The 12075-nt window shown below is 34.8% G+C and overlaps 1 protein-coding gene across 1 annotated transcript in view; it reads right to left on the bottom strand.

Moving 5' to 3' along the window:
- The window catches only part of PSME4 (proteasome activator subunit 4), a 98654-nt gene that overhangs the window by 23398 nt on the left and 63181 nt on the right, over positions 1 to 12075 (bottom strand). The window contains exons 21-28 of the mRNA XM_067705060.1: positions 7455 to 7510; positions 6396 to 6452; positions 6112 to 6167; positions 5920 to 6018; positions 4547 to 4609; positions 4175 to 4270; positions 2466 to 2597; positions 1361 to 1570 (exon numbers count right to left, since the gene is read on the bottom strand). Coding sequence (XP_067561161.1) covers positions 1361 to 1570; positions 2466 to 2597; positions 4175 to 4270; positions 4547 to 4609; positions 5920 to 6018; positions 6112 to 6167; positions 6396 to 6452; positions 7455 to 7510 — 769 coding nt within the window. The remainder of the gene's footprint in view (positions 1 to 1360; positions 1571 to 2465; positions 2598 to 4174; positions 4271 to 4546; positions 4610 to 5919; positions 6019 to 6111; positions 6168 to 6395; positions 6453 to 7454; positions 7511 to 12075) is intronic.

Below are 12075 nucleotides of genomic sequence, written 5' to 3'. Positions count from 1 at the left end.
AATATACTGAGTGACAGAAGCCAGATACCAAAGGCCACAAACTGTATAATTCCATTTAGATGAAATGTCCATAATAGGCAAATTCACAGAGAAAAAAGGTAGATTAGTGGTTTCCAGGGGCTAGGGGTATGGGGGAATGAATGGGAAGCAATTATTATTGGATACAGGTAAAGCAATTATACTCCAATAGAAACTAATTTAAAAAAATTATTGGGTACAGGGTTTCTTTTTCTGAGTAATTACAGTGTTCTAGAATTAGAGTAGTGATGGTTGTACAACCCTGAGAATATACTATTGTGAATATATATATATATATATTCACAATAGTACATAACAGCACACAACTGTTGTGTTAAAAAGGTGAATTTTTTGGTATGTGAATTACATGTCAATTTTTAAAAAATTTTAAAGAAGAAAGCATAATCTAACAACAGTTACAAATAGCAAGAGTATGTTTTGCAGAAAAGGAATACATTTAGAGCAGTGGTTTTTAAAACTGAGTATGGGGCTTCCCTGGTGGCGCAGTGGTTTTTAAAACTGAGTATGGGGATTCCCTGGTGGCGCAGTGGTTGAGAGTCCGCCTGCCGATGCAGGGGACACGGGTTCATGCCCTGGTCCGGGAGGATCCCACATGCCTCGGAGCGGCTGGGCCCGTGGGCCATGGCTGCTGGGCCTGCGAGTTCGGAGCCTGTGCTCCACAACGGGAGGGGCCACGGTGGTGAGAGGCCCGCGTACCGCAAAAAAACAAAAAACAACAACAAAAAAAACAACTGAGTATGGACGTCAAAAATAATACTGCAGAAAAGAGGGGGATTCAACCACACTCACACGTCTTCTACCCATCTCCAATTCTGATGGGTGTGTAAATAGGAGTTTGAAAATTCTTGGATGATGATCTGCTATCTCTCCCCATTTGAGCTCCACTGAACCTGATATTTACCTTTTCATTTGTCAAATCATCCAATTTTAATCTTCACTATAAATTATGGAACCCTGTGGTCAATCTTCTGTGACTTTGACTAGTAGAACTGACCTCCTAAAATATAACCAACTCTTTGAAAAATGAGGCTGCAGACATACAGGGGATAATGGTAAATGCAACAATGTAATAACACTTTGTGGCCTCTTGGTAGAAAACCACCTAGTTCTCTCCTGGCCATGCTCCAGCTTCCTACTCTACCCTGCCATCTATAGTAATGATCACTAAAGCAGTAAAAGGAAACAGAATACAAATGCTTTAAAAAAAAAATTAGAATCAAATGCCAAGAATATGATTACTAAAAAAACACAAGAAAATAATAGCATTTTGACAAGGCAGTGTTTGCACTAAAATTTGAATTAAAAAAATGATTTTGCTTACTGTGAAGTCCAAACCAATTGTTTCATATTGCCGATGAATCTTTTCTGCAAGATCATCAAACAGCCTCACTATTGATGGCTTTTCCAGGGACATTGCTTTGCTAAGCCCAGAAGAAACAATTGCTGGCCAAGTCTGTACAATACAGTCCCAATCATGAAGGTTTGCCAAGCATACACCGCTGTGATTTCCAAGGAGACAATACAAGGCACCCTGCAGGAAAAAATGATCAATATGGGAAACAAGAGGCACTGTTTAGTTGTAGCCAACTCACTTACATGTTGTTTTCAAATTTACTAAACACTGATTATTTAAATGCCTGGTACTGGTTATAAAATAGGTCCCCACATTCAACACGTTACTTTCAGAAACCTGAATTTGACACTTAAGTGCAATCCAGTAATATTTTCTCTAAGTCATCTAACAGAGGGTTAGCTCAAAGAATGGCTATTAATGAGGTAATATAGAAATGTGAAGATATTGCTTTTACGGACATAGCTTCCATTCTGATTCTCCTCTACTACATTTATAAAGGCTGTGAAATGTGTCACTCTTAGCATTTTAGGGTATAACATACAAAATAATTTAAAAAATTGTGGTTAAATCTGGTTGCCAAGTATTTCTCTAAGTATATAAAAACTAGGTTACTTAATTATACTGTGTACTTTTTACTCACAGGAGCTCAATCAATCAGAATGATTCTGATGACAGTAGGTACCTCTTTCTAAGGTACCCCATTTTAATGAAAAGAGCTATTAGTACCAAAACATTTTATTTCCTGAACATTCACCTGAACAATTCCAATCTGACTTCCTAACCACCCTGGGCTCTAATCCTCTTTACAGTTCTTATAAGATCACTGTAACTTCAATTTTACTGACCTAATAGACAGTTTCCAATTTTAAGCTTACTTGACTTGTCTGATTTTGTCCATTTAAACTGCTCTCCACAAGGTCGACAACATATCACCCAATGAGTTAGATCCTCTACAACATTCTTGAATTACATATCTGCCTTGGGGGTCAGCAATTCCATTACTGTGAAATTCTTTCAACTTTTCTCTACGTTTGAAAAATTTCGTAGTAAAACAAAACAAAAAACCCTATACCTTGAACTGCTGTTGCGTGACATCTTGCCTATCAGGCCGTAAGAACTCCAAAACCAGGGGAATGATATCTCTGCAACAGAAGTTATATGCTCCCAAGGCAGCAAAAAATGTTTGCTGGGCCTTATTTCTGACCTAAAGAAACAGTTATTAACAGATGACTTTTATTAAATGGTAGACAAACTACAAAAAAATTTCTAAATGAATCATTAAAACAAAGCAGTGGTAATTTAAATGTTTTCGTAATAACAGAAAAATATAACAAAGCACATAACTTAACAAAAATGAGTAAATGATAATCTTTTTATCAGAAGGAAAGCAAATTACCACCAACCATATCCATGGTTTAAGCTACACTGGTTCAGGGACTTCCCTAGTGGCGCAGTGGTTAAGAATCCTCCTGCCAATGCAGGGGACACGGGTTCGATCCCTGGTCTGGGAAAATGCCACATGCCGTGGAGCAACTAAGCCCATGTGCCACAACTACTGAACCCACGTGCCACAACTACTGAGGCCTGCACATCTAGAGCCCATGCTCTGCAACAAGAGCCACTGCAACGAGAAGCCCGCACACCCCAACAAAGAGTAGCCCCCACTCGCTGCAACTAGAGAAAGCCCGCGAGCAACAACAAAGCCAAAAAAAAAAAAAAAAAAGTTACACTGGTTCAAATATCCTTTTGATAAAGGAGAGACTGAATGGAACTGATATGCATTTGTTCAGTAACATAATCAGCAGACTTAAACTTTTTATTCTGAGTTACTCTTAATGAGAAGGGTCAGATTTTCTCTTGTGTCTACACAAGGAAAATCAAAGACTTTCCAAAACACAGAACAACTTAACCTTTTCAATGCAAGCCTCAAGTATAGGCCACATATTTTTTTTTTTGCAGTACGAGGGCCTCTCACTGTTGTGGCCTCTCCCGTTGCGGAGTACAGGCTCCGGACGTGCAGGTTCAGCGGCCATGGCTCACGGGCCCAGACGCTCCGCGGCATGTGGGATCTTCCCGGACCAGGGCACGAACCCGTGTCCCCTGCATCGGCAGGTGGACTCTCAACCACTGCGCCACCAGGGAAGCCCTAGGCCACATATTTTTAACCCAAGCAAAAGATTCAGTATAAATTTATAATCCATGAACTAGTTAAATAGTAATGAATAAAAGCAATACACTGTACATATTTCAAACTTTTTAAAATAATACTTTAGGCAAAATCTCTGGGTTAGATTTGTTTCCTAATTTACACTATTTTATAAAGACAGAATCATTGGCTGTACATGAATCTCTTTACTTTTCCCAGTTCTCTGTGTTTAGAGATAAATTTTTGGTCTTATGCTACCTGAAAGGAGGGACCCCACAATTCACATGGTATCAGCTTCCTGAACTCAAGCAGAATGCCTAGGAAGAATTATATGGCCGTCACAGACAGGCCTTCATAATGTGATTTAATTTAAGTGGCATCAACATTACACTAGCACTATCTACCAACGTTAGTTATATATTTTTAAAAAAAATTTGAGAAGCAATTACAAACAGCAAAAATAAACATTATTTTAAAAAGAGAAGCAAGATTAGTTTGAATGTATGTCATTTAAAATGTAAATTTTCTTTGCCAATAAATTATTTAAATTCCCTTGTTAAAATGGGGATACTTTAGATTGCGTGTTACAAAATGGGTGAGAGGGGGCATGCCCAGACTGTTTGGACTAGCCTTACCTGACTGTATGAACTTGTAGATAAACGAAGAAGATCTCTAATCATATCCTGATGTACCTTTTTGTATTCACAACCCTCAACAGTTAGTGTTCGTAGCTACAAAAAAAAAAAAAAAAAGTGTAAATCAAATCTCAAAGTTTTTTACTAAAAGTTCATTTAATTATGAAGTAACACCAATAATTAAATATTTATTTGAAAAACTGTCATTTAAAAAAGTCACTGTGGGGAGTTCCCTGGTGGCTAGTGGTTAGGATTCCGGGCTTTCACTGCTGTGGCCTGGGTTTAATCCCTGGTTGGGGACCTGAGATCCCGCAAGCTGTGCAGCACGGCAAGACAAAAAAAAAGGCATCATGATTTTAAAAAGCTATTTACCTCATGCTGCAACATTACTCTGTCAATCAATAGCGCTCTGATGTGTTGCTTTTTCCCATGGAGCTGAAAAACAGTAGCAAACACTTCAACATTTTCCCTAAATGACTTCAACAATGGTTCCCCTGAACCCCTTAACAAAAAATTAGTTCAAAGAAGGTACAGGATGGGCTGATGGGTACTGAAGGTATTTCATTTATTCTAAAATCATCAGACTTTTATTCAGTCAAATACTAAAAATACAAAAACAGCCCACTAAGAAAACTGCTTTACTCTATTAAATTTATAAACAGCCTTTCTGGGTAGTTGTGTATGTTTACTACAGAATATAACATTTTTTATTTTTGTAAAAATTATCTTTTAAGCTCTCCCCCACCCCCAATGTTCTACCCAGTCACTAAAGGCAGATGTCTGGAACTCAGACTGTTCCTCTTTCACACCTGTATCTCATTAGTCATCAAGTCCCCACAATTCCATCTTCTTTTAAAAACACCTTATCTCCACCCCAATGCCAGTGACTGGATTCAGGCTGTGCTTTCCCATCTGAACTATTATAATAGTTTAACTAAAGCCTCCCGGCTTCCAGTCTCAATCGCCTACTGCTTATTGTTCACAGCGATGGCAGAGCTTTTCAAAATTCACTGAATTGAATACTGATCTTTCCAACATTTACATCAGATCTACTTAAGAACTTCTAATGACTCCCCCGTTGCTGAATGTAAAACTGAAGCATTTTCTTGGGCAAAACTAGAAATGACCTAGTTTACCTCCTGCCACTCTTCCCTACAAACACTGTTTGCTAAAGCATGCCATGTTTGTACATCTCCCTGCCCTGTCACATGCCATTCCCTTTGTCTAAAATATGTAGCACCCTGTGCCTAAACAATGAACTCATATAACCTTTTCAGACTCAATTTCAACAAAAGTCTCCTATAGAAGAACACTGCTATGAACATCAAATGGCTGACTTAAGTATACTTTCTTCCAGGCTCCCAGGGAAGCTTGTATTGACTTCTCTTGGAGACCAAATATAACATAAGATTACATAAAATGCAATGCTTTAAAGTCATGCCTGTGGACAACCTATTTTTACTCCTTCAGTTTCTTACATGGTAAGAAAGCTGTTGCCAAGTTATCAGACCTGAAATTGCCATTGAGAGTCCAGAGACTACCATGGAAATCGACAGAAGAGTTTGTCTCAGGGAAGTACATTTTTTCTAGGATCCTTTTGATTATACCATCATATAATATTTGAAAATCTACTATTTTTACTTATAGGGAACTTCCTCTGTATGGCAAATAATTGCTAAATCAGGTGGTTATATCAATATTATACACCTTTAAAAAAAAATTCAGCTTTAGGTGAAAATACTGACCCGATTTTCCATTGATTTCTTTACTAGGTTAAAGCTTTTCCAACGAGAGTCAAATTCATGCTTGTGAGATCCTTGGAATTGCAAAAGGTCTCCAGTAATCTGCATCAAAGAATTGCAAATTTTATATTTATGAGTCGTCAAGTCAAACCCGGTCATATTAACAATTATGCAACTGTTAAATGACAACTGTACCTTTATGATAAGAAACAAGGACTTGGTATCATCTTCTGAATTATTAAGTATGTGGTCTATAATAGGAGGAAAAGAATTTTGGTTAAAATATTTTAAATTACTATAGGACTCCTGATATACTAGTTAAGGAAGAAGAGCAAAAAACAAACGAACCAAAAAAAACCACTGCCTGATATTCTCACCATTTAGAATTTTAAAATGGTTAAGTAAAAGCACACATGCTATAAAATAAAATTTCTAAATATTTATTAATAAACATAAATTAAATACATATTTGTACTTACTAAGAAGTTTCCTTATGACCCTAGCAATTGTTTCTCGGTGGTTCTCTCTGGATAGATCTATTTTTAAAAAAATGAGAGAAAGCATTTTACACACTGAATGCTGACCAGAGCTTTGAAGTTTACATCAAAACAGTTATATCAAGAAGAGATAACGTATCCAGGAAAAAAACAAATGGGTCTGTATATGGGAAAAGAATCTAAAAAAGAGTGGAGACATATTTATATGTATAACAGATTCACTTTGCTGTACACCTGAAACTAACACAACATTGTAAATCAACTATACCCCCAATAAAAATTAAAACAAAATAAATAAACAAACAAAAAAAAAACAAAGAAAAACCAAATGGGTCTGTCTTTATCATAGTTGGTTAGTAGCTTGGCATGATACAGAATAACTTTTAAAACCTTCACATTTATAAGAACCTGCTTACAAAACTTTATTAGGCAGGCAAGGAGGAGGGAGATAAAACTATCTCTGCCAATATTTCAAAGGCTCTATCCTCTAATTAGAGGCCATAAATGCATAGGATTCTCTAATTAGTTGTGGTGACCCAAATCAAACAAACAAACAAACTACACCTAATTAATGTATGCAATGAACTCCGATGTTAATCCAGCAATAAAGAAGTGTGCTAAATTTCTATTAATGTTAGATTCAGAACATTAAATTAACACAAAATGTTGTACATAAGTATTTATATAAAATTTAACTCACTATGATAGAAAGATACTATAAAGATAGTTAGAATATGTAAGGGTTTACATCAAGTATAATACAACAGTTCTATAACAATTCTAACCATAAATGAGCATTACAATATATGAAAAGTCTGCCTTTGCACATAGAAAGCATCTATCTTTTACTGGCTATTCTTTATATAATAATTACACACTTTCTCCAGAAAAATCAAAGATAATATTAAGTAATTAATATTCATTCTACATATAAAAAAGAGACTAGAAAAACTGTAACTACAAAATTATCCCATTTTAACCCTTGTACAGTAACTGATGAAAACAGTCCATACAGATTTACTCAGATTAGGATTCACATACCATATTCAAGTCCAGTATACAACTTTGTCTCTTCCAAGGACACCATACTCGGTACCCTGTATAAAAACAAGAATGCTTGTATTTATTAATAATACCAATAAGGAGGCTTAAAGGGAAAAGTGTCATTGCTAGAATGTTTAAATGATGATCTTTAACAAACACAGATCTCTCATCTTCAGTACTTCAATTCTTTACTCTAGCTTTCTGAAGATTAATGCTCTATCTGTTTCAGTAAGGACAGTGTTATTCATCTTTAAAAAAAATGTTAATTAAATGTAATGACTTTGGGGGGGGAAATTTACTGCCCAAATGAACATAACACTGATATTCAATACTCAAATGTAAAAGCTTAAATCTGATGTTAAACATTTATACAAGGAAAAGTCAGCTTTACAATGTTATAATAAAGGTTAAAACTAGACACCAAAAAAAATCACCATCAAATTTTACTGTAGAATATACAGCAGACACGCTTCTTTAGATAATCATTACCCCTCCTCTTAAAACCAGCTAAACTGATCTCTCCTGACATCTGCAGTAAAATGCCACTACTTTTGAAGATGTTCAGATGTAAAAATACTACATTAAAAGTCATTTTTTAGGTATGTATGGACAGATTCTGCTGGGGAATATGAACCTTTATATCTGAAATCTAAATTTTCTTTAATGAAAAATAAATAGACTTTATTTCAAAATATGAGATTCAATTCAATAACTTTTTACAAACAAAGCGATAATACTTTCTAAGAAAAGGAAGACAGGCACAAATGCCAAGGAAACATGGGGTAAGCGTATCCTATACAAGGCTAATTAGTAATAAATAGAAAATTTATAATTATTGCTCATAATTCATGACCTACACAACACTTGTAATGAAGAAAACACTATTTTGAAATCAACATACCCCTCCCCCGTACTGTATTTTTTTAAGTTGAATTAATTAAGTTATCTCTACCCTAATATTTGGTTGTTATGAATTCTGGAATTTATCTAAATGGGTAATAACATTAAGATGACTAAAATGCCAATTATTTAACTATGTTCCTTGCCATAATGTGGATGGCAACAGTACTGTCCCAAGTTTCAAAACCAAGCCTACAGAATATAAACAAAGAATGGTAATATTTCATAATATAAAATGCTAATTTGCTTTTCAGAGAATTTCAAGAATTTCAAATTCAAATTCTTCTTAAAATCTGGTTTTCATTCCATAAAGTTTCAACTTTCGGCAACAGCTTGCAAACTTGAACATTCTGTAAAATTATGTATGATTGAAAAATATGTATGTATCCAGAGTCCAGTCATTAAAAAATAAAATCAGATTCTTTCACACTGAATTTCAAGGGAAGTCCAATAACTTTACTGAAATCAGATTTGACCAAGAAAGAGAAAAGGCTGTGCTCACATAGTAACAAGCGTTAGGCGAAAGACTGTTACCCACCCCCCTCCACCTTCCCTGGTAAAGCATGGGGAAGTACTTGGCCACAAGCTATCACATGAGAGTACATGTCCCCTCACTGCTGCTATAAATGTAAGTTGTTTCCTAAAGTAGGAATACAACTGTACCTCACCCCGTCCATACCTAGTACCACACAGTACTGAACCAAGCATGCATTTTAATTATTGTCACAAAATTACTCTTAACAAATGACATTTTAAAAAGCAATCACTATAGTAAGCTATCCCGAAAATTTTTTTACTATATCAAACAAACCAACAAGCAAACAAAAGGCTATCAGTTGGGAATTTGAAATGTTTTTCTTATATGCCTTTCTGACTCTAATAACACCAATCACACTATAACTACAATTTAATAACAAATCTCATCTAAGAACCATGATGCTAATTCTAAAAATCCATGTGTCACTCTGAATTGTTTCCCTATCAGAAAAGTTGATGAAGTACTATCACTTATTACAATTATTTAGAAACATATCAACCTGTGTGGGCTTTTAAAATATTAAGTAATAGATTTAAATTAAAATGGCTTAGGCTTTTACTTTTAAAACCTGAACTAAAACACATCTTACACATCTCAAGAGTATAGAAGGCATCTGTTTAGACATATAGTTCAGCTTTACTTTATTTGTTCTTATCCATCTCAAGTTTCTTTTATGCTTATTTATCTAAGATTCAGCTTTAATTGATCTCTTCTTATCTAACAAATTAATTAAACTCTGATTGTATTGACACCTTTTACACCAAATGCTTCTCATTGAGTATAAATACATATTTATAACTAAATATTTCTTCTGATCTTTAGAAGAATAATTTTCTAAAAGAAATGTCTATCCATTACCCAAGTAAGACTTTATGATTGTATCTCTTTGTGGTCACATTTTAAGTCTACGTGTGCTGGGCTGTACTCTCTGATGCTTAAATCTGCTCTTGTAACTTTTAGTTATGTACATAATCTTAGCTGAGTAGACTTAAAGTGCTATCAACAATTACAGATCTGCATTCTGATTAAACACTATAGTAGCAATATATACAATTTAAACAAAATATCATCACTCCCCCACCCCGAGTGAAATTCATTCTACTCATCACTGGTTCATTTTACAAACAGTAATATAAAAATAAAAGTATGACAAATAATTTCAACACAACATATTACAAATAATACCATGTATACAATAATAATCAAGTTAAATCAGGTTCATAGCAACTACATAGGACCACCAAGCCACCTAATTTATAACAAAATGTGTTTAATATCTGTACCACTTTAAAAACAAAACAAAACAAAAAACTTGTACGTTTTCTACATCTATGCTATTTGTACCACTAGATGGCAATCTTCTTTAGATTTGATTAGAGTAGAACGATGAAAATAATCACTGGTGGGAAAGAAAGGATGGTGAAAAAGGAAGAAATGACCAGTAACATAAAAACAAAATATACAATACAAATCAAATATGCAAATGAAGGCTAGGTGAACTGTCATGGAACAACTGCAAACAATAATTCTCCCTTTCTGTAAGTGGAAGAACAACCTACCCTGCTCCAAATCCCTCCCCTCCCAAATGAAAACAAACATAAAAGGTATAAAAACCAAGCCACTAACAGATTTTGTTTTCCCTCAAGGTAACAAGTGTTTCACAACAGACAACTGGCCTATTTCTGTGTTCTGTTATCCAGTTGAATCCTGGGCATAAACAATAGCTATAAACACAAATTAAAGGCTGGCTCTGACTCTACCATGTGAACAAAAGGTTGCCAAGTAAAGAGAATCTTACATACCGCTAGGTTTAAAATTAACTCGGAGCATAAGAACTATTTCCATGTCTGACACACAAGTTTTTTTAAAAATCAATGAAAACAGTCAGAAGGTGAAATAAGGAGAAAACAGGGTTACTCACCGTGGAGTAGTAACTGTTTCCTTTTCTGTGTGCAGCTCCCCCAGCAGAGCTGGGTAGTTTCCTGGAGGTGCCAAGAGAGGTTAGCTAGCCCTGCCCCTCATCGCATAACAACACATCCTTTCACATATTCATGAAATGGTCTCAACTCTTAGACCTTAAGTATGAATTTTTTTTTTTTTTTGAGTGAAAAGTTAGTAAAAGCTGAGCTCCTAAGAATGATTTAACTAAGAATGACTTAACAGATCTATTGGAGGAAAGGGGGCACAAAGTAAAGAAGAAATATTTGAGATGAAAAATGATGACTCCTCTACCTTGAGTAACCCTGTTTTTATAGATGTTAGTTTTTTGCATCCTGTGATAGCTGGTTAGACCTAAAAGATTCTAAAGAAATGGACTGCAAAAGGAGAAATTAATGACAATTTGAGGATTAAAGGCAAGTGTCCAAAATTCCTACATGACCCTGGAAAGACATAATCCAACTTCCACATCTATAAAGGTAGAACTATGAGTATAAATTATAGCACAAATGTTTCTATGAAATCATTAACTAAAGGTTCCAAGAGCAAAATAGAGAGGTTTAAGATTAATTCAGTAACCTTGGTATCTGACAAAACTGTTAAATTTCAAACTGAACTAAACTAAAAAAATTTACCCAATTAAGGGTAAATTAAACCCTCAAGGGACCTTATTTCATCCATCCTTTGAAACAGTAAAATTTAAAATATGTACAAGATACTTAGTAACCCTACGTTGCTAAAGGCCAAAAAGTACAATGTAGATATCATTAGATATATAATTTACTTTATACTTAGGACAATCAACTCATCTCATCTAAGCTTTTTATTTTTTGTCAGTCTCTAATCACATAGCATAGAAAATTGTTTTTCACATGTGGTAGCCATTTCCCTGAACAATGGGATCCCATATACTCTATTAGCAATTAAGATTTTCTTACAGGAAAATTCAGAACTGAAATAAGCTTCTGGTTTTTTACTGCTGCAATTTGCCAGAAGACTAATACTACTAATACATGCACAAGGCAAACTTAATAATAAGTGATTCGACAAAAAATAATTAAAGCAGCTAGAATATTTTCCCTAATTGAGATTTATATAAGAAAAATGTAAGTTTAAATTTAAAAAAAGAATTGAGCTGCTAGGTGCTTCCAAAAACTGGTCTGGTATTTCAGAAAATGCAAAATGTCCCACAATACCACAGCCAAACTCCACCGGATATCTTAGGCATTACACTAAAGCATT

This window comes from Pseudorca crassidens, chromosome 14 (assembly GCF_039906515.1).
Source record: "Pseudorca crassidens isolate mPseCra1 chromosome 14, mPseCra1.hap1, whole genome shotgun sequence".
Classification (NCBI taxonomy): domain Eukaryota; kingdom Metazoa; phylum Chordata; class Mammalia; order Artiodactyla; family Delphinidae; genus Pseudorca; species Pseudorca crassidens.
The sequence above is the reverse complement of the archived record's forward strand: the minus strand, read 5'-3'. Positions and strand labels throughout refer to the sequence as shown.